At 42.0% G+C, this 27,807-nt stretch overlaps 1 protein-coding gene across 1 annotated transcript in view; it reads left to right on the forward strand.

Moving 5' to 3' along the window:
• LOC132894638 (leucine-rich repeat and fibronectin type-III domain-containing protein 2) overlaps positions 1-26,329 on the forward strand; it is a 61,929-nt gene extending 35,600 nt beyond the window's left edge. Inside the window, exon 2 of the mRNA XM_060934730.1 lies at positions 25,372-26,329. Coding sequence (XP_060790713.1) covers positions 25,372-26,329 — 958 coding nt within the window. The remainder of the gene's footprint in view (positions 1-25,371) is intronic.
• Positions 26,330-27,807: the final 1,478 nt, after the last annotated feature.

The raw sequence follows: 27,807 nt of genomic DNA on the forward strand, positions 1-27,807 counted from the left end.
ACACAATGGGATATGAGTTTTTGTGAGAGACTTGATATGTAGACTAAAATGAAGTGATGGATCAAATAATACACCAAGATTTATCACAAAAGGAGCAGGCTTAACATGCACACCATCAATACTCGCAGAAAAAAAAATAATAATGATTTAAATAGTAAAGACTTGGGGCTGACCAGTAAAATTTCAGTTTTATCAGTATTTAACTTGAAAAAAAAATCCTGCATGCAAAGCTTTAAGTATGATGAGATACATGTACTGAAAGGGGGGATCTGTGGGGGAGTACAGTGGTGCTTGAAAGTTTGTGAGCCCTTTAGAATTTTCTACATTTCTGCATAAATATGACCTAAAACATCATCAGATTTTCACACAAGTCCTAAAAGTAGATAAAGAGAACCCAGTTAAACAAATGAGACTGAGTTAAAAAAAAAACTGAAGGCCTCTCTCACATTGGCTAATGTTCATGAGTCCACCATCAGGAGAACACTGAACAACAATGGTGTGCATGGCAAGGAGAAAGCCACTGCTCTCCAAAAAGAACATTACTGGTTGTCTGCAGTTTGCTAAAGATCACATGGACAAGCCAGAAGGCTATTGGAAAAATGTTTTGTGGACGGATGAGACCAAAATAGAACTTTTTTGGTTTAAATGAGAAGCGTTATGTTTGGAGAAAGGAAAACACTGCATTCCAGCATAAGAACCTTATCCCATCTGTGAAACATGGTGGTGGTAGTATCATGGTTTGGGCTTGTTTTGCTGCATCTCGGCCAGGATGGCTTGTCATCAATTATGGAACAATAAATTCTGAATTATACCAGCAAATTCTAAAGGAAAATGTCAGTACATCTGTCCATGAACTGAATCTCAAGAGAAGGTGGGTCATGCAGCAAGACAACGACCATAAGCACACAAGTCGTTCTACCAAAGAATGGTTAAAGAAGAATAAAGTTAATGTTTTGGAATGGCCAAGTCAAAGTCCTGACCTTAATCCAATCGGAATGTTGTGGAAGGACCTGAAGCGAGCAGTTCATGTGAGGAAACCCACCAACATCCCAGAGTTGAAGCTGTTCTGTACAGAGGAATGGGCTAAAATTCCTCCAAGCCGGTGTGCAGGACTGATCAACAGTTACCGCAAACGTTTAGTTGCAGTTATTGCTGCACAAGGGGGTCACACCAGATACTGAAAGCAAAGGTTCACATACTTTTGCCACTCACAGATATGTAATATTGGATCATTTTCCTCACTAAATAAATGACCAAGTATAATATTTTTGTCTCATTTGTTTAACTGGGTTCTCTTTATCTACTTTTAGGACTTGTGTGAAAATCTGATGATGTTTTAGGTCATATTTATGCAGAAATATGGAAAATTCTAAAGGGTTCACAAACTTTCAAGCACCACTGTATGTACTGAGATATAACTGAATATCATCTGCATAGCAGTAAAAGTTAAGCCTATGGTTACAAATGATCTGACCAAATGGTAGGACGTAAATTAAAAAGAGAAGGGGCCCAAGTACTGTTCCCTGAGGGACAGTGCATATAACCAGAGTGGTGGAGGACTTGGGTTGACCGAGTGTGAAAAACTGTTGTCTCTTTTGACCTGAACCATTGAAGAGCTATGTCAGTGATAGCAATAGAGGAAAGACAGGAAATGAGTGCATCATGATTAATAGTGTGAGCAGAAGTTCTGTCTCGATGTGCTGTGTATGGAAGCTAGATCGAAAAATCTTGTAGAGTGGGTTATCAAGGTATGAGGTTGCATAGCTACCACTCTTTCCATCATTTTACCTAAAAAAATATGTAAAATTTGAGATAGCTGTATAACTGGAGAGAGATGTTGGATTCCACTTCAGTTTGTTAAGGGTAAGGGTCACTGGAGCAGTTTGGAGGGCAGTCGGGATAAAGCCAGAAGAGTGGCATGTATTTATCAATATAACAACTGGAATGTTGATTATAAATCAATATGCCTTAAGTAGAAGGGTAGGGGCAGGGCCAAACTGACAGGAAGAAGGGACAGACTTAACCGTCTGGGGTCTGAGGGTATCTTCTGGCACTAATGATTTTGGCCTGCTCTAATGTTGTTGTCAATTTCAACAAATCTAAGCAGTATTTTCAAAGTCATATGCCTTTTTTGTATTCAGCACAAGTTCAGCTACAATAATATCTCTGTAGTATGTAGGTCATGGTTGTACTTTTTATTAAAATAACAGATAAATGAAGATATTGTAAAAAGCAGTTTTAGGACTGTGTTGGAGTGTGTGAAAAAAACATGACCTTACCTATTGTGTCCAACGGTTTTGATCTCTTGAGGTGATTCTGTTCAGTCTTAAAATATATATCAAGCACAAAATTTTAAATCTGCTCCATTGATTTGGACAATTAACTGACCATCAAAAAAAAAAAAAAATATATATATATATATATATACACACACACACACACATATGATGTTCTAGGCGGCACGGTGGTGTAGTGGTTAGCGCTGTCACCTCACAGCAAGAAGGTCCGGGTTCGAGCCCCGTGGCCGGCGAGGGCCTTTCTGTGCGGAGTTTGCATGTTCTCCCCGTGTCCGCGTGGGTTTCCTCCGGGTGCTCCGGTTTCCCCCACAGTCCAAAGACATGCAGGTTAGGTTAACTGGTGACTCTAAATTGAGCGTAGGTGTGAATGTGAGTGTGAATGGTTGTCTGTGTCTATGTGTCAGCCCTGTGATGACCTGGCGACTTGTCCAGGGTGTACCCCGCCTTTCGCCCGTAGTCAGCTGGGATAGGCTCCAGCTTGCCTGCGACCCTGTAGAACAGGATAAAGTGGCTAGAGATAATGAGATAATGAGATGAGATGAGATAATGATGTTCTATATTTTTGGAATAAAGAGTTGGCAGTGGAAGGGGTATTCAATGAGAAGAGTAAAAATTTCCATTCACTGAGGAGTGAAAGCCCCTCCCACTGCCAACTCTTAATCCCATTAAGTCAAGTGTTCAAAACGATTTCGTCGCAATGGGTAAGGTCATGTTTTTTTCACATTTTCCAACACAGTTCTAAAACTGCTTTTTACAATAGCTTCATTTATCTGTTTTTTTTTTTTAAGTACAATCATGACATGCATACTGCATAGATATTATTGTTGCTGAACTTGTGCTGAATAGAAAAAAAGTCATATGACTGAAAATACGGCTTAGTTTTGTTGAAATTGACAACATCTCATCTTATCTCATTATCTCTAGCCGCTTTATCCTGTTCTACAGGGTCGCAGGCAAGCTGGAGTCTATCCCAGCTGACTATGGGCGAAAGGCGGGGTACACCCTGGACAAGTCGCCAGGTCATCACAGGGCTGACACATAGACACAGACAACCATTCACACTCACATTCACACCTACGCTCAATTTAGAGTCACCAGTTAACCTAACCTGCATGTCTTTGGACTGTGGGGGAAACCGGAGCACCCGGAGGAAACCCACGCGGACACGGGGAGAACATGCAAACTCCGCACAGAAAAGCCCTCGCCGGCCCCGGGGCTCGAATCCGGCCCTTTTTGCTGTGAGGCGACAGCGCTAACCACTACACCACCGTGCTGCCCCATCATAAGAAATATAAGAAATATTTACGCTTACTCGAGTTGATCTTCAGCTGGATTGAGCCGAAGTTCAAAATGACACCACTCATCATCAGTGTCACGGTTCTCAAGATTGACTTGAATCGCTGTCCTGAATAATGAATTGACTCATGAATTGAATCATGAACTGAATCACTGTCCTGAAATTGAATTGCTGTCCTGAATCATCTGAAGCGCCTCCTGATCATCAAATCTGTGTGCTATTTTGCGAAAAGTTTTACCTCCAAACAGGTAGCCTAAATTATGGCTGACATTTTTTTTCCTGTTTACAATGGGCGTTCCCACCGTGAAAGAGAAACCAATCAAAACCAAAAGAGTGAAACTGATTATCATGCCATTACCATGTGAATAGTCTTTTATCAATGTGTACAGTAAGTGTGTGCTCAGCGCTCCAACTCCGGTGTGACTGAGTAAGGTGACAAGGTTTATGTTTCATCTAATTTAGGTCATTTTAAAATGTATATATTATTTGGCAGTTGGCACAGAGGAAAGTGTAAAGTATAAAGTTTCTGTCAATATGTTTATCATATTGTATGATAAAAACTCGCAAAGTTATTTCTCTAAATACATGACCTACTCGTTCTAAACCTGCCAAGCTTTGCTGATGAAGCTCTCGACCCCAGAAGGTTAAAGGGAACATATTATGAAAAACTCACTATTTCAGTGCTTGTGCACATAAATTTGGGTATCTGGAGTGCCTGCCAGGCCACAAACTCTGAAATAACTCAACCCAGTCAGTTTCTTTTGAGCTGCCTATTTGTGGCAGATCACAGAATCCAGGGACACAATGTCCGCCCGGGGGCATTTTGAGTTATTGACAGATTCAGAAAGTACAGTTTCTAAGCTTTCCAATGATGCCTTCCATGTGGAGATCTGACAATATTTGAAGAATGTGTGGCCTTTTGAAAGTGTATACTTCTTAAAACAGAAAAGGGAGAAAATCGCCCTCAAAGTTTTCCATCTCAGCTACTCTGGGTGTAGGGCGGGCACATAATGGTGCTCATCTGCATGACATTAAGGAAAGCCCTACCCCTTACGAGCTAGCACGATGCTACTTTCATGTAAACAAAGATCACCACGTCAATTTTCCTTCAATGCAAAGTATGCCCAACACAATTATGAAGGACAAAAATAAGTCCTAAAGTATACTTTAACGTTTTGTGGTTGAAAAATTACTCACACCGTAAGAAAGAAAGATAGCACGATGATGACACAACTAACACAACGCTAGTTTCATGTAAAGCCTCGGTCACAACTGGCCGTACAGTACGCGCTCCTACGGCCGGTCTACACGCAAAAAACGCAAGAAACACACGGAGAGCACGCATGAAACGCACGAGAGCGCGCGTGTGAAAAGCACGAGAGCTCGCGTGTGATGTGCTGATTTTCGAGCCGCAGACTGGCCGCAGAGGTTCTTTGTCATGTCAAACAAACTCTACGGGCGCTTACGTTTTTTTCAGGTTGCAAGACAAACTTACGGCCAATGCGCGTCTTTCTCCGTGAACAAAAAAAAAACGCAGCGATTTGGGAAACGCCAAAAATCACACGGCCAAAAAATCGTACGTCCGGTTGTGACCTAGGCTTAACCAAACCACAACACTCTCCGTTACATGCAAAAATAACCACACAGCCTTAGATTAATAAACTCACCCCATCAGAAAGAGAAACGGCGCCTTGCACACACCAATGCCTCCGATGGAATGTAGTCCTAGAACGGTCCGTGTATCATCCGATCATTCAAGTATTCCATTCAATCTGGAAAACGAGGTTGCGTTTTTTTTTTGCTAGAAATGGTGATCTCCGATGTAAATACCATGTGTCTGTTTGCTTCGCGGTGTTTCAGCTCCTCTGCGCTCTGTTTAGTAACTCATTCCATAGTGAAATCACACGCCTGTATGCAGTTAAGTAGCCATGCGCTCAACTCGGATCATACAGCTGATTTGCAGAAAAAAAAAACAAATGACTTAAATCATCATGTGAATGGCCCATACGGTAATTTACCCACACCCCCCAGCAGGCTACAGTCCTGACAAAAACGAGACAATTTGCAACAAAAAATGTATGCTTTTCCAACAAAACAATCTATTATCTGAAATACTGATTGCATTCTTCAAGATCTCAACTTGCACATGATGGAAAAAAACAAAAATCACAAATTTCGAAAAAAAAATGCTTCTTTTGCGATTATCTCGGATTCTTTTCGGCCGACATGCGTCCCTGGATTCGGTGAAGTGTCACATTTCATAAAACATGTGCTTCAACAAGCCATTCAGATTTGGCTCCACTTTCAACATCACAAGGGAAGCTCATTAAAATTATCCCACCCCCTCATTAGAGTATCTACACTCGTGGCTTGAGAACTCATCTCATCTCATTATCTCTAGCCGCTTTATCCTGTTCTACAGGGTCGCAGGCAAGCTGGAGCCTATCCCAGCTGACTACGGGCGAAAGGCGGGGTACACCCTGGACAAGTCGCCAGGTCATCACAGGGCTGACACATAGACACAGACAACCATTCACACTCACATTCACACCTACGCTCAATTTAGAGTCACCAGTTAACCTAACCTGCATGTCTTTGGACTGTGGGGGAAACCGGAGCACCCGGAGGAAACCCACACGGACACGGGGAGAACATGCAAACTCCGCACAGAAAGGCCCTCGCCGGCCACGGGGCTCGAACCCGGACCTTCTTGCTGTGAGGCGACAGCACTAACCACTACACCACCATGCCGCCTGGCTTGAGAACTACCTTTACAAAAGAATATCCATGAAGAAAGTGCTACCTGATTGGCTGGTGGAAGAGGAGGGTGGGGTGAGCAGTGACTGCTTATCATTTAAAGGAACAGGCACTCAAATCGACTGTTTTGAACAGGGCTGTCGAGACAGAGTGAGAAGGGAGCTGTGGTGCTTTATACTTGTGGTATTTTGACCAAAGCATGTCACAAACATTTCATTATGGCCTCAGGGAACTGTCAACTAGTGGAGAAGGGGTATAATATGTCACCTTTAATAATGAGTTCGGAGTTCAGAGACTGAAAGAGAGTCAACAGGTATGAAGCAAGTGAGTTTTGTAAGCAGACTTGGAAAATTAGTAGGTGAGAATGATTGATTGATTAGGAAGTAGAAGGAAAATGGCAATATATTTGGTTCATTTTTGTTTAAGAAAAGCCAGACACTGTTCAGCTGTATTGGGGCACGCTAATAATAGAGGATTGGAGGAGTTTGTTTATAGTCCTGAGGTGATCTTTGCTTAGACTGAGCACCATTTATGATGGCGGAGTAGTGTTTGGAGCGAGCTGCATTTAGGACATTGCGATACTTATGTATATGCTCAATGTAAAGTAGCAAGTGAAGAGTTTGGTTCCAAAACGCGATAATTGCCAAATTTGAAAAATTTAAACTCCCGCCACCAAACCATCAGCAATTATTATATCCTACTCGTACCGTATTCAGTTTTCGACAAAACGCGATATCTGCCATTGATTTACACACTGCATTACGGCCTTTCATTCCAAAACGCTATAAGCGCCATCACCGATTTTTCTCAAAACAGACATCTCCATTTGGCCAACCAGAGGCCGCCATTGGCGTAAAGTCCTCTAAGATGGCTGCGCCCATGAAGTAGGAAATCGCTTCTCACATTTATTGGACAATTTCACGCTGAATTATGAATAATTTTGATAAAATAATAATCTATAAAATAATCTGTCATGAAAGAACACAGTTAAATGCACTTTAAATAGAAAGGGATATGTAGCATTTTGGGGGGAAATGCCGTGGCGTGGATATGCAGCGACTTGACAAAAAAATAACTACTTGGTTCAGTTAAAAGCTGTTTATTAGTTCTGGATTTCATTTTTGAAGTTTATTATCATAAAGGAGTTAGTCAATAAATTTTAAAACAGGATACAGTGGTTTTCCTTTTATCACTTCCCGTAATCATAAAGTGATTTTTCTCAAAACAGTGGAATTGGATATATAGCGTTTTGGAACCAAACTCTTCAAGTGGACAGTAAGGCCAGTTTTCTTATAAAGGTGCTCAAGACACCAGCTAGTGATCTTCTTTACTTTGAGCTCAGGCAGGAACCCAGAGCAAAACAATCCTGTTCTTTAAAGGGGCTAGATCATTAAGCAATCCACATACGGTATAGTGTCATTTATAAAGGGAAACCAAACTGTCAGGGGAGGAGAGTTTATGTAAGTCAGACAGGGATGAGGACTGAAGAGAAGCAAACAGATTGGAATTAACAGACTTGATATCAAAATAGGCAACAGAGATTTTCTCCAAAGAAGGAGGAGTAGTAATGTGAAAGCTGTATTCAATAAGCTTATGATCAGAGACTGAACCAGAGACAGATGCTGTGTCCGAAATCACACACTACTCACTATATAGTGAACTATATAGTGAGGTCGCCATTTTGGAGTGCTGTCCAAATGTAAACTGTGGGTGGTAGAAATGGGCAACTGGACTTGCTTGAAAATTCTTGAAAACGTTTCACCTCTCGTCTAAAAGGCTTCCTCAGTTCTGTCTGACTAATAGGGAGTATCAGATATTTATCTTCTCCTAGATCAGAATCAGAATCCGAATTCTGATGACCAGCTCATCTAAGGTGTCATTGAGGCATCATGTTGGTGTGGGTCACTGGAGGCTGGGTGTGAACGGCGAGTCATTAGGGTGATCAAAGGATTGCCCGTTAGGGTGATCAATGGCAATCTGACTCCCTCTGTCCTCCTGTGAGTCACCGAAAACAGCTGGGTCCTGGTGTACACCCAGCCATCTGGGAAGAGTGTCCAAGACCGCCTTGTAGATGTTTGACAAATGATGTCTTAGACCCCCACCTCTGTTTAGTGATGGCCGTTCCAGGTTGACAAAAATGGCTTCTTTAACTCCTCGCTCATACCAACGATCCTCTCTGGCTAAAATGCGTACGTTACAATCCTAAAATGAGTGTCCTTTGTTGTTAAGATGAATGTAGACAGCCGAGTCCTGGCCTGAGGAGCTGGCTCTCCTGTGTTGGGCCAAGCACCTGTATAGCGGTTGTTTCATCTCCTCAATATACGAATCCGTGCAATCATCACTGCACTGATTTGCATACACTACGTTGTCCTGTTTGTGTCTGGGTATTCTGTCCTTAGCGTGGACCAGTTTCTGCTTCAGGGTGTTACTGGGTCTGAAATGTACCGGAATGTTGTGTTTGTAGAAGATCCTCCTGATCTTTTTCAAGCAAGTCCAGTTGCCCATTTGTACCACCCACAGTTTACTATGACCTGGATGATTGAGAATCTCACAGACATGTCCAAATGTATCGTGGGAATTATTACACCCTATATAAAGCACTCATAGTATCCCACAATGCATCGTGAAAAGTAGTGTCCAACCGATGGTCACTAACCAAGCAATATAGACCATCATGCATTGCGGTCACATGACACAAATTTATAAGTTGTGGCGTGAAAATGGCAATAATATTGTAGTGTGTTGGGGTGAATGGACGGAGGAAGAAACACATTATAAACGGACATTCAAGTACAATTAAAATAATTAGAGAATAGAAAATAAGCTAAAATAGAATAAGACAGATAAAATACAAGAATAAAACGTACAGTGCAGAGCGAGGAATGAATCAAAAGTCCCAAATTTGATTTAATAAAAGGCAGCGGCAAAGAAGAAAGTATTCAGCCTTGTGTAACGTATTTTGGCTCGTATGCATGCAGCAGAAGAGAGCAGAATACAGCTTGTGGATTTATTTAATAAAAATAAAGTTCCCATTAAAAAAACAACAATAATAATAATAATAAAGGAGAGTATTACACAAAACACAACATCCCAACAGCGTTACAAAAAATAACCTGACCTGTGTTCAGAGTCCATGAAATATTCTAAAGTGAAGAATCTAATGAATGAGTCCGAGTCCATGAAATATCTCAAAGCGAAAAATCCGAAAAATGATCCCTGATGTGGGCGGCACGGTGGTGTAGTGGTTAGCGCTGTCGCCTCACAGCAAGAAGGTCCGGGTTCGAGCCGCGTGCCCGGCGAGGGCCTTTCTGTGCGGAGTTTGCATGTTCTCCCCATGTCCGTGTGGGTTTCCTCCGGGTGCTCCGGTTTCCCCCACAGTCCAAAGACATGCAGGTTAGGTTAACTGGTGGCTCTAAATTGACCGTAGGTGTGAATGTGAGTGTGAATGGTTGTCTGTGTCTATGTGTCAGCCCTGTGATGACCTGGCGACTTGTCCAGGGTGTACCCCGCCTTTCGCCCGTAGTCAGCTGGGATAGGATCCAGCTCGCCTGCGACCCTGTAGAAGGATAAAGCGGCTACAGATAATGAGATGAGATCCCTGATGTGTTGCCAAATTCCGAGTCAGAGCAGTTTGTCTGTCCAAAAGCCTTGCTGCAATAATCCCTTAAGTAGTTGGTTGGCAACAGGTTTTGAGTACATGGATGTAACAAAGATGTGGCTATCGGATGACTTCTGAATTTTCAAACACACCAACGTGGAACTACAAGCAAGATGACATCCCAGCTCCTCCCCTCGACCTCGAAACACAAAGGTGTGAACCTCCCCGGACGTCAACTCAGTTCTCTTCTTTTCTGCATTTCGCTGTGTTTATATAGTTTGCTGAACTTTCCAGACGGAACTCAAAAGAACGGCATTACATCATACACAATCCGGCATCCACTGTCATATCCCGAACAGTCCAAAATATTCTGGTATGTTCTAGATATGCGCTCATAAAGAACAGGCCGATCATAGCCATAACACACTGATTCGCATGTAAACAGTCAAAACAAAACCAAAAACAGCAGAATGGCATTCCAATACATAACACTTGATTGAAAAGAACTGAAAGATGCAGCAGACATAAAGTACTTTGTATTGATTGATTAATGTGGGAAATATGCTCAGTACAATATGGATTTATCACAAAAATACGTGCATGTATTTACCATTTTGAAACCCACCAGCTGACTGATCTGGCACATTTTAAATGTGCGGTAGTAATGACGTAAATAACGGCAAGGCGGAGTAGTGTGCGAAAGTGTTTCTCATTTTACCAGTGAGCTCACTGTATAGTCCTCTATATAGAATTCCCTAGATAGTGAATAGGGAGTAGTGAAGAGGAGGAGGAGTAGGGAGGATTGATTTTGGACACAGCAAGAGATATCACTCAGACCAGTAGAACAGAGCAAATGAAGACTATGACCATGAAAGTGAGTTGGAAAGTCAATGTGCTTTATCAGGCATTCAGATACTGAGATGAACTTGGATGTGTAGGAGCAGTTAGTGTTCAAATGGATGCAAAAGTCACCAAGCACAATTATGGCAGGGCAGAGAGAGCAGATAGTCGTGAGGAGCTCATTAAACTCTGACAAGAAATTAGAAGCAGTTTTAGGAGGATGGTAAATTAACAATGGCAAAGGAGGGGAGGAAACAACCATCAGCACTAGATTGATTGATTGATTGATTGATTGATTGATTGATTGATTGATTGATTGATTGATTGATTGATTGATTGCATGATTTACTTTATTGATCCAAAGTTGGGAAATTGTTATGTTACAGCAGCAAGTTATCAGACATGCAAAAAGAAAAAAGACACACTGCACAACATAAAATAGAATTTGGGGGAGGGGGAAAGATCCCAAGAACGAGCTGATGATACAATATATAGATAAAAAGGTAACGATAAAAAAAAAAAAAAAAATATATATATATATATATGTGTGTGTGTGTGTGTATGTATGTATGTGTGTGTGTGTGTGTGTGTATGTATGTATGTGTGTGTGCTTTATACATGTGAATATGCATTAATAGTGCTAAAAACAGGCTTGTAGTACTCAAGTCCGACTCGTGCCCTAATTTTAAGGACTCGTGACTTGACTTGGACTTGAACACTGATGACTTGGACTCGGACTCGTGCATTAACTGTATTCGGACTCGTAAATTGGAGACGAGGACTCGGATTTTTTCTTTATTTTTTTGTAACATGCCATAATAATTTGGCTTAAGATATTTATAGCTACATTAATTTTTTATACTAATTCCATGCAAGAGAATGCACATTCACCTGTTCATACGTCATGTTCAGGAACAAACTAACGTTAATGGCGCTAAAATGCCTGGAGAGACGCCGCTAGGATTGTCCGCGTTGCTGATAGACTTCTCGTCTGTATAGAAGGAAATGACACGCTATGTTCATTGCTCTGTTGATAGTGGGCGGGGCTTGCTGAGTGATGAACTAGCTAGTGTTAACCCTCTCATGTTATTTGGCCTGTTGATAGTGGGCAGGGCTTGCTGAGTGATGAACAAACTTTTTATTTGTAGCCTGTTAACTAAAATGGGGCAGTCGAGCAGTAACGTTAGTCCAACACAGTAGCAGAGACGCTTTCAGGCCAAGTTTACATTAGACCGTATCTGTCTCGTTTTCTTCGCGGATGCACTGTCCGTTTACATTAAAACGCCTGGAAACGCCGGGAAACGGGAATTCGCCAGGGTCCACGTATTCAATCCAGATCGTGTCTGGTCCAGTGCTGTGTAAACATTGAGAATACGCAGATACACTGTGCTGAGCTCTAGCTGGCGTCGTCATTGGACAACGTCACTGTGACATCAACCTTCCTGATTCGCTGGCGTTGGTCATGTGATGCGACTGCTGAAAAACGGCGCGGACTTCCGCCTTGTATCACCTTTCATTAAAGAGTATAAAAGTATGAAAATACTGCAAATACTGATGCAAATACTGCCCATTGTGTAGTTATGATGGTCTTTAGGCTTGCCATCCTTCCACTTGCAAGTGGTAAGTGACGCGCATGCCCGACATGCACTGAGATCACACACACAGCGGCTCAGTCCCAAATCACTGCTCGTGCGCTTCACTCGCGCGCTCTGTGAGCTGCGCAGGGCCGGAGTGCGCACCCTCCAGAGGGCACTCGCTGTTCAGGGCGGAGTGATTTGGAGCGCAGGATGCCTGCGGAGCCGAGCATATCCGTGTATTGGCATTGCTGTGTGCACGCGAATCGTGTATTGGCGTTGCTGTGTGCACGCTAATCGTTTTAAAAACGTTAATCTGATGATCCGCTGATACGGTCTAATGTAAACCCCACCTCACATAAAGGCAGCAACAGCCACTGTCAAATGGTGCGGCTGGAGGCTTCTTCTCGGACTCGGATCAATAGTGGACTCGACTTGAAATTTTCTTTAATGACTTGGACTTGAATTGGACACTGGGGACTCGAGACTGGACTCGGACTCGAGGTTTATTGACTCGACTACAACACTGGCTAAAAATAAAAATTGTGATAAATGAAGATAAAAACTGTGTAAAAGTGTCAGTATTGAACAGAAGATAAATAAATAAATGAAACCAAATAAACTCTAATGGCGCAAAGTGACTAATGGCAGTAAACAAATAAGCTCTGATGGTGCAAAGGTTACAGGAAAGCCAGGGTTGTAAACAGGACTATACAGCAGAGAGGTCAGCGTTCTCTCTGTCAGACAGAGGTGAGTTATTGTACAGCATGATGGCTTGGGGCAAGAAAGATTTCCTGTATCGGTCCTTACTACAGCGAAGCTGTAACAGCCTGTTAAAGAAGGTGCTCCGCTGTCTCTCCAGTGTGTGGTGGAGAGGGTGATCAGGATTATCCATGATGGATAACAGTTTGTTCAGTGTCCTCCTCTCCACTACAGCCTCAAAAGTGTCCTGTTTGCAGCCAATTATTGAGCCAGCCTTATCAGTTTATCGAGTCTCTTGGTGTCACTGGCTCCGCTGCTGCTCCCCCAACAAACCTCCACAAAGAAAAGTAAACTGGCCACAAAAGATCTCCAACATCTTGCTGCACATGTTGAAGGATCTCAGCTTCCTCAGGAAGTCGAGTCTGCTCATCCCCTTCTTGTTGTTGGATTTCCAGTCCAGTCTGTTGTTGATGATAACACTCGTAGTCCTCCACCACCTTCACATCCTCTCCCAGAATGCGCAGTGGTTGTGAAGCCGTCCTCTTCTTCCTGAAGTCGATCACCATCTCTCTGGTCTTGTTGACATTCAGCTGCAGGTGATTCCATCCAGTCCACTCCACAAAGTTGTCTACCAGAGCGCCGTACTCCCCCTCCCGTCCCTCACTTATACGGTACATCCAACAACAGCCGAGTCATTAGAAAATTTCTGCAGGTGGCATGACCTGGAGTCGTACTGAAAGTCAGTGGTGTATAAGCTGAAAAGGAAAGGAGACAGCACACTCCCCTGTGGCATGCCAAAACCACTAATCATCACGTCAGACAGAACACTACCCAGATGGACAAACTGTAGCCTGCCTCTCAGAACATATTCAAAAGACGTAGCATCAAATCAGGAAATTATTTGACTTTTAAACCAGATCTATAAACTACAGCCAAGCCACCCTCTTCTCCCTTTTAATTAGGGTTTTGTGGGCGGCACGGTGGTGTAGTGGTTAGCGCTGTCGCCTCACAGCAAGAAGGTTCCGGGTTAGAACCCAGTGGCCGGCGGGGCCTTTCTGTGTGGAGTTTGCATGTTCTCCCCGTGTCTGTGTGGGTTTCCTCCGGGTGCTCCGGTTTCCCCCACAATCCAAAGACATGCAGTTAGGTTGACGTGGGGCGGCCTTGGGCTGAGGTGCCCTTGAGCGAGGTACCGAACCCCTGACTGCTCCCCGGGCGCTCTGGTGTGGCTGCCCACTGCTCTGAGTGTGTGTTCACTGCTTCAGATGGGTTAAATGCAGAGGATGAATTTCACTGTGCTTGAAGTGTGCATGTGACAGATAAAGGTTTCTTCTTCTTTCTTCTTGATGGGTAGTTGTACCCAGAGGGATGTTTAAATAAAAATCGTCATCAGGTTGTTGCCAAGTTTTTGAAATAAAAAAACATGTCCATTTTCTTCTGGGTAATGAGGTTGTTAATCAGCAAGACTTTTTAATTATCTCGCTGAGATAGGGTGAGATTTAAGTTTATATAGCCAGGAAAGGAAGGTGCAGACAGTTATGGAAGAGGACACATATGGTGATGACTTATTCCTCAGATGGCTTTCGTGTCGCATCAACGAACACGATCATATGCTCATATAGACTGTATCAGAGCCATATTCTATCCACATTCACTGGATATGAGCAATCATGTGCTCTGATTGGCTACACTATTACTAGGCTATCAGCTCATATACCATGAGTAGAGAAAAACAAAATGGCGGAGTGTGTTGCTGATAATCGTTTGAGTAGGGTGCGCACATCCAAAAACTCTTTGCAGGTGCCAGACAAAAATATCAGACAATAAAAGAAAATAGGTCTGCACACTGCTGGATACGCTCCAAAAAATAAACTTTATTTAATTAAAACAAGCAACGTTTCGATCACCCTGGATCTTCATCAGGCATATGGGTAACAGGAAGAGGCTGTGGCCTATATCACATGACCCTACTCTACACCCGCCCAGGCAAGGCACCCAAAGGTGCCAATCAATTAGACAGACAGGTGTCTTAACCTGTACCAGTCATACAAAAGCCAAAACCAAAAAACATTTGCAAGTTTGAAAGATTAAAAAGATGTGAATATAGTACACCAACATATAAAATACATATCACATGAAAATCAATTACAAAAAAGGTTTTAAATCAAAATACATATTCATTCCCTTAGGTGCAATGGTGTTCAAGGTATATATATAAAAAGCCTCGCGTCTTAAAAGGAGATTATCAACATCACCCCCACGTCTAGGTGTAGCAACATGTTCAATGCCAATATATTGAAGGGTTGCGAGGTTGTGCTTAAACGTGTTAAAATGGACAGCTACAGGGTTCTTCTCATCATTCAACCGTATGTTGCTTCTATGTTCTGCGATGCACGTTTTTAGACACCTTGTTGTTTTGCCTATATAGGCTAATCCGCAGGGACATTTAATCATATAAATTACATTTCGTGTATTACACAAAATAACGCCTTTTATTTTAAAAGGCTTCCCAGTATGCGGGTGATTGAAAGAATTACATTTGCGCGTAAAATTACATTGCACGCAATTTCCGCACCTATAGTTGCCATCAGGAAGGGGAGGAAATCTCCGTGCGCGGTCTGGTGGTCGGTCAGCCTTAACGACGCGAGGCTTTTTATATATATACCTTGAACACCATTGCACCTAAGGGAATGAATATGTATTTTGATTTAAAACCTTTTTTGTAACTGATTTTCACGTGATATGTATTTTATATGTTGGTGTACTATATTCACATCTTTTTAATCTTTCAAACTTGCAAATGTTTTTTGGTTTTGGCTTTTGTATGACTGGTACAGGTTAAGACACCTGTCTGTCTAATTGATTGGCACCTTTGGGTGCCTTGCCTGGGCGGGTGTAGAGTAGGGTCATGTGATATAGGCCACAGCCTCTTCCTGTTACCCATATGCCTGATGAAGATCCAGGGTGATCGAAACGTTGCTTGTTTTAATTAAATAAAATTTATCTTTTGGAGCGTATCCAGCAGTGTGCAGACCTATTTTCTTTTATTGGAGTGTGTTGCTGAACCAACCGAGGGCGAAATAAAAACTCTACTCGAAAACAAAACCTCAAAAAATAAAAAAGCAACGAAATATGGAATAAAAGTATTTGATGGTAAGAACGTATCTTTTTTATATTTTTCAAGAATGATTATTATCGCATTTTTCACAAATTGCTCCTGTCATTTCGCCGGTTTGTTTACATTCGAAGTGGAAATGATTTTGTCTGACGTTTTGTATAAAGTTTTTATTTACCAAATTTGCAAAAAATAAAAATGCTCTGTTTCTCAAAATCCAGTGAATGTGGATAGAATAAAAGTTATTCCACTCAATCTCGGCATACGTGGCTTATAGCCGACTCAGTGCAGCGCACCTCATGGCTATCAGCTCATGTACGGCTCGATTTCATGGAATAACTGTTAAATATATGAGGGTCCACTTTTTGACCAGTGGATGTGATGTGGGCGTTGGGCAATTCCAAGTGACCAGCACAGATTGTACAACATGAAATCTGTGGATGTGACAGTCAAGGTGTTTAAGTTGAGTCCAAGAGTATATAAGCTGCATTACCAGATAGTGAAATGCAAAAATGTGAAGCACAACTCGAGGCCAAATACAAAAAAACAGGTAATAAGACTCTATACAAATAAAACCAGCTAGAAGCTGTGAGGAGCACAAGCAGGTTAGCTGGCCGCCTCACCATCCAGACTGCTGACAGTAACAAAGCAAGGGGTAGAAACTCACTCGCCACAGATGCAGTCATGGTGCAGGGGAAGAGGAAGAGGGCTTGTGCAGGTGTGCTATAGGTAGGATCACAAAGCAAAATTCAGTTGCCAAAGTGAGTAAAAATGTCACGCAAAAAGCCGAGCGATAACACAGCGTATTCATGACCAGAACTAGAAGTGTGTGTGTGAGAGAGAGAGAAATAAAAATGAAGTGTGTATATGATTAAATAAATAAATAAATAAATGATGCTGCAGTACTGCAGTCATGAAAGAGAAAACTTAAAGGGTTCTTCAGCGGTTCTGTCTTCTCATCTCATCTCATTATCTGTAGCCGCTTTATCCTTCTACAGGGTCGCAGGCAAGCTGGAGTCTATCCCAGCTGACTACGGGCGAAAGGCGGGGTACACCCTGGACAAGTCGCCAGGTCATCACAGGGCTGACACATAGACACAGACAACCATTCACACTCACATTCACACCTACGCTCAATTTAGAGTCACCAGTTAACCTAACCTGCATGTCTTTGGACTGTGGGGGAAACCGGAGCACCCGGAGGAAACCCACGCGGACACGGGGAGAACATGCACACTCCACACAGAAAGGCCCTCGCCGGCCACGGGGCTCGAACCCAGGACCTTCTTGCTGTGAGGCGACAGCGCTAACCACTACACCACCGTGCCGCCCCGGTTCTGTCTTATACAGCATATTTTCTAGTGATAGAGATGTGATTTTGGATGAATAATAGACTTCCTCAGAACGGTAGTATAGTGCAGTCAGTGTGTCACACTGCAATTCTTCTGCTGACATGGCTGTAGTACGCTGTTGAAAGAAGGATAAATCACACTCACGCTTCCATGGGCCTGAAAAATATAGAAGTTCTACAAACCATGCAGTTGGCGACTCTGTTCCCTGGCGCAGTTCATGTGCAAACTTATTAACATTTGCCCCCCAAAAAATACACCAAAACAAAAAAAAGTTTTCCTAGCAAGGCCTGTATGGGTTTTTTGTTTGTTTGTTTGTTTTTCGTTAGAAGAATGTATATTGCATTTTTGTCTTAATGTGCAATTTGGGACATTTCTAGCTGAAGCTCCTAAAAACAGCACAGTGTTCATGAGAATCTATTAATTTTGCCAAGTTACTTAAAAGTAGACGGCATTTCGATTTCAAAAAATCAGTGAAATTTAGTTCCCTCTGAAATTTTGTCACTGTGATACATGTTTATTTGTAATATCTCACAAAATATCAGGCCATTTTGTGGCTGGGAAGTTATTTAATTTGAGGGGATTAAAGCAAATAATGTGCATGAAATCGCGCGGTTCACTCAGTCAAGCAGACAGAGGAAGTCCGTGTGCGCATGCGCAGGTTTACCTTCTTCTTCTTCTTTTGGGTTTTACAGCAGCTGGCATCCACAGTGTCGCATTACTGCCATCTACAGGTTTCCCTTTGAGCGTGCACTGACAGTTCCATCATTCTGTCGCTAAACGAACAGCTGATCACACCGAGGTGCTCGCTGAGCGCCCATATTTATTAGTTTGGTCCTGCGTTTCCTTTCCTTCGTATATAACATAACGTCTTTTCTTCTCGCTTTCTTTCCGTTACTGTAGTCGGTCTTTCACATTTCATTCGCACACTCACGTCCTCCATTTTTCTCTCCTGTTTCAAATTTGTATCCCACAATGCCTTGCACGAATGGGGAAAGCCGACCACGTGATGCATGACATAGTATCTTGAATTGGGTCATGGTGAAGCAGGAAAAAATAGTGGAGAATTTAGGACCATGTGGCTTTAAATTCATTAATTGTTCTTTCAAAAAACGAATAAAATTGGAAGTCTGTGATTCGAATTCAGTAGCTTTCAGTCACTAAACAAAAATAACTGAGTGTCGGGGAAAATTCTTTTTATGACCTTAACTTGAAAAATCTGAAAGGCGGTCTACCTTTAAGGAAAAGCAATAATTTATGTAAATTATTATGACTGAAAGGCGGGCGGCACGGTGGTGTAGTGGTTAGCGCTGTCGCCTCACAGCAAGAAGGTTCCGGGTTCGAGCCCTGTGGCCGGCGAGGGCCTTTCTGTGTGGAGTTTGCATGTTCTCCCCGTGTCCGCGTGGGTTTCCTCCGGGTGCTCCGGTTTCCCCCACAGTCCAAAGACATGCAGGTTAGGTTAACTGGTGACTCTAAATTGACCGTAGGTGTGAGTGTGAATGGTTGTCTGTGTCTATGTGTCAGCCCTGTGATGACCTGGCGACTTGTCCAGGGTGTACCCCGCCTTTCGCCCGTAGTCAGCTGGGATAGGCTCCAGCTTACCCGCGACCCTGTAGAACAGGATAAAGCAGCTAGAGATAATGAGATGAGATGAGATCTCTTTGCTTTTTACCTGACAGCATTAATGTAATTATTCTTTGTAAATCACTTGTAACATCCATGTTAAATGCCTGCACAGTCCATCTGAGGAACTATCTACCATATCTGACTGTGCACCCGAATTAGGACTTTTTACTTTTTAATCTTTGTAAATCAGAGCCTAATTTTAACTGGAGCTCCAAATGCTACCAACGATACATAAGTCAGACGACAGATCCACTGCTTTTCTTTCTCCCTTTTGTCTGTACTTCATGAGTTGGAGTAAAATCACAGACCCACCTGAACAAATGAGGCACAAATGCATTTATGTGATTGTTTTGTTTATGCGGAGAGCTCTCAGAAGGGCGTAGTTGTCTAATCTTTTATGCTTTAATTAAAGATGTTTATATCTCACCCAACAGAAATCTGCAAAGGTATGCCACATGGCACTGTATGCCAGAAGAAGGCGAAGCTGTTGAATTACCCATTACCTTTCTGTTTAATTAGCCTCAAGATGACTTCAGCTCCTTTGTTTGCTTGATTTATTGTTCTGTTTTTTTTTTCTCTATTTATGGCTTGACACTTCTCTAATTTATTCATAAGAAACCCAAAGAGTGCAGAAAAGACTACTGGTGCATGCCATTGGTTCTTTATCACAACTCATGGTATAAGCTGTAAGCAATATAGCAATATCCATCCTGTGGAGGACGGCCCCATGAGGACAGTTGAAAGTCACACCTGGAGGACGCTCTGGACTCTTACAGTAATGCTTTTATGGCTGAGGACTACAGTTGACTTGCTAACTTTAGGACTGCAGTTGTCATGAACAGTTTTGCACTCAAGTTTCCATCAATGAAGAGTTACAACATCAACGAAACTGTCTTCATGTTAAAACTGTTAATATTATAGTCATGCTGTCTGTTGTTGCCCAAATGAGGATGGGTTCCCTTTTGAGTCTGGTTCCTCTCGAGGTTTCTTCCTCATGTCGTCTGAGGGAGTTTTTCCTTGCCACCGTCGCCACAGGCTTGCTCATTGGGGATAGATTAGGGATAAAATTAGCTCATGTTTTAAGTCGTTCAAATTCTGTAAAGCTGCTTTGCGACAATGTTTATTGTTAAAAGCGCTATACAAATAAACTTGACTTGACTTGAATATAGAGCCAATTACAGCACTGTAAATAGTACCAGCAAATTATGTCATGTTCAAGACAGAAAATAGTCAGCTTGGCAGACATGATGCTTTACAATAATAAAGCATCATAAAGAATGAAATAAGTCTTAGTATGATTGAGAGTACCGGTGGCATATTCTGTTTCAGTGAACGACAACAAATGTGAATGCAAATGTTGTGTCATACTAATGGCTCAAGTATCACTCTATTATTTCAAAGTTCAAAGTCCCTTCCATGCCAGCACCTGATCTTCCCAGGCAGTCTCCTGTCCCAGTACTAACCAGGTCCTTAAGGCACATTGGGCAGCCCCAATATCTGTTTCAGTCGCCCTTGGCCTCGTGCCTATTACATAGCTAGGATTACAGTAGGGGGTTTGTCCTGGGGTAACTACAAGAGTTTGACTCCCTACTCACATCTGTATTGTGGTGTGCCTCACCAGATGGAAGTAGGTGTCATTTTGATAATGGTCTTTGGTACGACCCGAACACAAGTAGAACTTGTGATCTCCTGGTCGAGAGGCCGACAACTTTATTATTTACTTGGGGGTAAATGCCCTAAAAGATTTTAGTTAGTTAGTTAGTTTGTTTGTTTATTATAATCCATCCATCCATCCATTATCTGTAGCCGCTTATCCTGTACAGGGTCGCAGGCAAGCTGGAGCCTATCCCAGCTGACTATGGGTGAGAGGCAGGGTACACCCTGGACAAGTCGCCAGATCATTGCAGGACTGACACACAGAGAGACATAACCATTCACACTTGCGGTCAATTTAGAGCCACCAATTATCCTAACGTGCATGCCTTTGGACTGTGGGGGAAACCAGAGTACCCGGAGGAAACCCACGCAGACACAGGGAGAACATGCAAACTCCACACAGAAAGGCCCCTGTAGGCCACTGGGCTCAAACCCAGAACCTTCTTGTTGTTAGGCGACACCACCATGCCACCCCTATTATTCATCTCATCTCATCTCATTATCTCTAGCCGCTTTATCCTGTTCTACAGGGTCGCAGGCAAGCTGGAGCCTATCCCAGCTGACTACGGGCGAAAGGCGGTGTACACCCTGGACAAGTCGCCAGGTCATCACAGGGCTGACACATAGACACAGACAACCATTCACACCTACGGTCAATTTAGAGTCACCAGTTAACCTAACCTGGGTTACAGACCCCAAGATCAAGTGGCCCAATATAAATACCATTATAAATAGAAACACTATAATAAATACATAAGTCCCAGCAGTGTCATTGTACAAAGGGAAGTTGGCACCTAGTTATTTATTTAGTAAAATAATGGAAGATGGTATGAAAGATTTCTTATAAATGTTTCTTGTTGTTGAGGGTACCCTGTATCATTTTCCTGAGGGGAGTTTTTCAAATTCATGGTGAAGTGGATGTGAGGAGTCTTGAACTATTTGCAAAGCTTTCCTCTTTGAATTATGTACAATTCCACAAGCTGCTTCTGGGGGTCCCGTATGATCTTACTGGCTGTGTTAATTATTTTTGTGAGCTTGGTTTTGCTCCTAGCCCCAAGATTCCCATACCAGCATGTGATATTGTACATAATAACACTTTCCAACAGACTAATATAGACCATCCTCAGAATTCCTTTGCTTGCATCAAAATTACTGAGTTTCCTTATCAGAAACAATCTTTGGCTTGCCTTTTTAAACATGTAATCTGTATGTTCTTTAAAACTAAAGTTACTATCCAAGATAGTTCCTAAGTATTTAAAACTGCTCACAATCTCAACATGGCCCCCAATAGTGCCTGGCTGACATGAAGGTTCCCCTCCCCTAGCGCTGATAACAAGTTCTTTGGTCTTGTCAGAGTTTAGGAGCAGAGCACGTTCCCCACACCATGCCACAAGGTGGTCAATATGCTCAAAGTAGGCCCTCTCTAGCTCTCCATTTCCTCTGACCATTAGACCAATCATTGCCATGTCATCAGCATATTTAAACAGACTGAAATTAGTGTTACAAATCTGCATTTCATTTATGTACATGGAAAACAAAACAGGAGACAAGACGCAGCCCTGAGGCACCCCTGTATTCAAAATAACCTCATCAGATATATTGCCCTGTACAAACACTCGTTGAGGATGGTCAGTTAAAAATTCCTTGATCCATAACAAAAGATGGCCATTGGTATCAAGTTTTATCAATCGATTTAATAAAATATTGGTCCTAACAGTGTTAAAAGCTGAACTAAAATCAATAAATAAGATTCTGGCAGGGCGGCACGGTGGTGTAGTGGTTAGCGCTGTCGCCTCACAGCAAGAAGGTCCGGGTTCGAGCCCCGTGGCCAGCGAGGGCCTTTCTGTGCGGAGTTTGCATGTTCTCCCCGTGTCCGCGTGGGTTTCCTCCGGGTGCTCCGGTTTCCCCCACAGTCCAAAGACATGCAGGTTAGGTTAACTGGTGACTCTAAATTGACCATAGGTGTGAATGTGAGTGTGAATGGTTGTCTGTGTCTATGTGTCGGCCCTGTGATGACTTGGCGACTTGTCCAGGGTGTACCCCGCCTTTCACCCGTAGTCAGCTGGGATAGGCTCCAGCTCGCCTGCGACCCTGTAGGACAGGATAAAGTGGCTAGAGATAATGAGATGAGATGAGAAGATTCTGGCATAAGCCTCAGAGTGCTGGATGTGTTTACAGACCGTGTGAATTGAAGTTAAGGTAGCATCCTCAGTACTTCTTTCTGATTTATATGCAAACTGTAGATTATCTAACAAATGTAAATTTGCCAGATGCCCCAGTACTGCTCTTTCCATACATTTACATAAAATGCTGGTAAGGGCAATTGGTCTGAAGTCATTGAGTGAGATAGGGTTATTCTTTTTAGGCACTGGGGTGATTGCAGTGCTCTTCCATGATAATGGGACAGTGTGTGTGTCAAGCAGAGTCTGAAATAGTCTAGTGAAAACACCTTTAAGTTGGTAGATGCACCCAGCTATGGCCCTCCCCCAAGACCATCCAGGCCAGGTGCTTTATGAGTGTTTACTCTGAATGAGTGTAACAATAGCGCACTGCACATGCGCATAAGTGTTACAATCACCAGAATGGCGAATCGTGATCTCGCGATACTAACAGCTGATCTCGCGTTATCAAAGGTACGCAAGAACGAGTGGTGGAGCTACGATGTCATCGCGTTGTAAGAATGTAAGAATAAGTGTAACAATAGCGAAACTTCATAACCAATCAGCACTTATCCTAATCAAGTTCGGTTACCCGTTCTACTTCTTGATAAACTTTGGAACCAATCAGAACCAGAAACGAAATAAGAGAAACCTTGTTATAACTTCGTAGTATCGGAAGATAATCGGCAGATAAAAATATTAACAAAATTCTCCTCGTGGTTCGCCAAGGCTACTGGTTCGATATCAATTAAGTGGTGTTTATTTTCAGAAAATTTACCTTTTGATTATCACAGCTTTTGTTTGGTCCTTCTGAAAGGTCAAATGAAAAGTTTTGTACGTATTTTTTGGGGGTTTTTTTTAGCTTTTTGACAGGTATTTACGCCAAGAATTCCAGCCATTCAGCAAAAACTCAAGAAGGCAGCAAAGACAATGTTGGAATCTTTTGAGCGATCCACTCGGTTTGCAATTACAAAAGTCCAATATGGGAATAAATCAGCTTCTTTGTGAAAACTAAGAGTAAAAGTTAAGAGTATAATTGGTCAAACTTCTGCTATTCACTTTAATTTTTTTATTTCATTTTTTATTTTAGAGTCTTTAGACTACACTTGTGAAACAAAATGTGCTCATTAGTACTAAATAATGCTTCTAAGACAATTCATGAACAAGTGCTTTCTTTCTTACTATTTTGAAAACAGATCTAGTTCACAGAACACAAAACACTCCAAATTGGGGGCGTTGTGGCTCAGTTGGATAAGGCGCCATACCATAAATCCAGGGACCCGGGTTCGATTCTGACCTGAGGTCATTTCCCAATCCCTCCCTGTCTCTCTCTCCCACTCATTTCCTGTCTCTATACTGTCCTACCCAATAAAGGTGAAAAAAGCCTAAAAAAATCTTTAAAACAAAATACTCCAAACCCTGATGCTGCTCATAGCTTGGTGATGCTTGGAAGAGATGAGGTGAGTAGAATTGATAACATGGATATATGCGATGGGATCAGAAAGCAATTTTATTTATAAGCAGTAGCCACATGTACACATAGGGATTTTTTTTTTTTTTTGTCATTCTGGGGCGATATCAACCTTTGCAGATGTCCACCATGTATATTATTATTATTATTATTATTATTATTATTATTGTTGTTGTACTTGGTTATTACAGTGTTTTCACTGGACATCTTTGGGAGCCATTTGCCAAAGAAAAAGAAAGAAAGCATGAATACTTCAGTGCTGCAGTGAAATGATTATTTTAAAAGCTCCCATTGATTTTGGCAAATAAGAAAAGATCTTCATCTGCTCATCTTAGATTCAAACACTTGGAAGACTTTGTTCCTTGTTATTTTCATACTCTTTTATGGGGAAAAAAGGTTCTTCAAAGAGTCTGGATAATTAAGAGTTTTCAGCTTTCTTAAAAGGGCTCCACTTGGAATGTGATCTGTTAATAAAATTCGACATAGAATTTTAAAAGGCGTCCTCCAGAGGGACACACTGAAGCAGGCTTAAGGGTGTAAGATGCACATAAGTTTAAAATATGTTTTATTTTTTATACATGTCGCTATTCTGTTAGATGTTTTCACTAAAGAGAATGTTATCTGAATTAGGATTTTGCCACAACAAAAGGATTCTTAATTGGTTTCTTGTAATGTTCAGAGCATCATGAAATTTAATCGAGCATCAAACTTTGAATGTTGCAATCACTACAAATTTCTCTGTCACTGTAGATTTTAATTGAAGAATTAAATTAACAATAAAATTAGCATCATATTTGCAATTAGCTTTGATATCTACTGTTTCTGTTTAGTTCTTTGAGGTCATTTGCAATCTCAAAAATTGCATATCCTTTAGTTTGGCCTCTTTACCTTAAAACTGATATTAAAGCTTTGTGCTTTTTTTTTTTTATGAAGGATGATACCGTTTGCCAGCCGAGCCTTTGTGGTCAACAACTTGATGCCAGGGATGCAGTATGACCTGTGCGTGCTGGCCATCTGGGACGACACTGCCACCACCCTCACTGCCACCAACATCGTGGGCTGCGTTCAGTTTGTGACTCGTGACGACTACCCTCGCTGCCAGTCTCTTCACAGGCAGTTCCTTGGTGGAACTATGATCTTGGTGATCGGTGGTGTGATCGTTGCGACTCTCCTGGTCTTCATTGTCATCCTCATGGTGCGCTACAAAGTGAGTAGCTCTTCCCAAGTTGCCAAGCTTGTATCAGTGAGCAACACTTACTCTCAAACCAATGGTGGAATGCAGGCAGCACAGTTGGTCAATGGGGCTCCTCCACCTCCGGCCCCCAAAGCCGTAGTTGTGATGCATGATGAGGTTGTAGAGTTTAAGTGTGGCTCTTTGCAAAGCAGCCTCTCTTCCACTTCCTCAACAGACTCGATTGGCAGTGAGAAGGTGCGGCGTTATGACCCGTGTGCCGAGTCCAGCACTGGACCTCACAGATGGAAGCATGCTCCAGCTAAAACAAGGGCAAATCTAGACCACCTGCTTGGAGCTTTTGCCTCTCTCGACATAAAAGCTCCAGCCAGGGATCCAGGTAACCGTTCCTCCACAGGGGCCATCATGGCAGCCATGGATATTCTTTCAGACAAGGAGCCACTGCTGGGCCGTGGGGACTCCAGGCTGGGCCGCTTGCTCAAGCTGCCGCTGGAGAACAAGCCCAAGCGCAGTCACTCCTTTGACATGGGTGATGTTGGTGTTTCGCAGTGCCTTAGCTACCCACAGCGTATCAGCAACATCTGGACTAAAAGGAGCCTGTCAGTGAATGGCATGCTGCTGCAGTGCGATGAGAGTGAAGGGGAAGGAGATAAAGGGACACTTGACAGCTCTGAATGGGTCATGGAGAGTACAGTCTGATTAATGGCCAAGACTTCTGACTCGTCTTTTGTCAGAAAAGGCCAGATTTTTTGGCATCAATCCTTTTTGGATAGAGCAAATGGGCTGACTTTTCAAAGGAAGAAGGACTCCTAGGACCAAATTGAAAGGATATGTACTGCATGAATTCCCATGTTAATGATGTTGTCCTTCTGTCCATTTGATCAAAATACAAACTCCAGGTTGACATTGTGAACATGTGAATGAGGGAAGCAGCAATAGCAAGGGCTGGCCCTCATCACTGACGCCTGAACCTGAGGCTCTCACTGACTGCCTTTGCGATTTGAAAACTGATGTGAATTGATAAACAATCACGAATGATGTATGAGAATCTCAGAGAAAATAAAAGATTTTTTTTTCCTTTCTCAAACTAAGTAGACGTGCACAAATGACAGAAAAGACTAAACGCACACATTTGATGAAAATACATTTGTATGAAAAAAGACATGAAAAAATAAAATGTGAATGTATAAAAATATTTTTTACTTTTTTGCCAAATCTTTTTTTGTTTTGTTTTTGCATTGTGTTCACCATCTCTCTCTCTCTCTCTCTCTCTCTCTGTTAAATAAATCAGATAACTGATGATTGGCTGACTCATTGACCTACAGATTAACATTCCTGTATATTTGCCTTATACAGTTTCAAAAGTCACGTTGATATTAAAATGGTGCGGTTATGCTTTCAGCTGAATGATCAATGGCATAAATGAGTGCCATAATAGGAATAAGACATTATTATTGTTATTGTTATTATTTTATTTTTATTTTTTTACAGGGTTACTTCATTACAAATCTACCACCAAGCATCAATAAGTTCTAAGCTCTGTTTTGTTTTGTTTTTTAAATCCTCTAAAGGATTAGTGGAAAATAAATGATTTATTTTGCCATTGGCTTGACCTAAATTACAGATTTGTTGATATTGGCGACTCCTGGTTCATGTTTTTGTTTTCTGTTCATCATTCTGTCGAATTCTTGCAAATAAAATCTGGTATTGATTTCTGTGGCGAAAAAAAAAACCATTTTATATGAAAGTCATAGAAATAAAAGGTTTCTGCTCGTGTTGAGTTGTAAATGTGGTGATAAAGCCATCATGGTTACCATTTAAAACCATTTTAATGGAAAGCATTTATTTTTATATGTGCATAGATTTATTGATTTGTTGGCTTTTATACATGACATCATCCGATAATTATTTAAGATTATTTTAAATGAAATATGAAAAATTAATGACACATACCTCCATTTCAATTACACTATTATGTAACATTTTTTTTTTCTTACTGCTTTTGTGTAAAGTTTTTTTTGTTTTGTTTTGTTTTTCTGCATTTGGTGTATGTTTCATACATAGTACAGCTATGTATGAACGCAAGGTGTACAGCGATAAGTTTATTTTCCTGGTCAGCGTCAGTAAGAAGGTGCGTCAATGTGTGTATGTGATATTGCGTAGACAGAATTTCCCCT

The sequence above is a fragment of the Neoarius graeffei genome, chromosome 11 (assembly GCF_027579695.1).
Source record: "Neoarius graeffei isolate fNeoGra1 chromosome 11, fNeoGra1.pri, whole genome shotgun sequence".
Taxonomy (NCBI): Eukaryota; Metazoa; Chordata; class Actinopteri; order Siluriformes; family Ariidae; genus Neoarius; species Neoarius graeffei.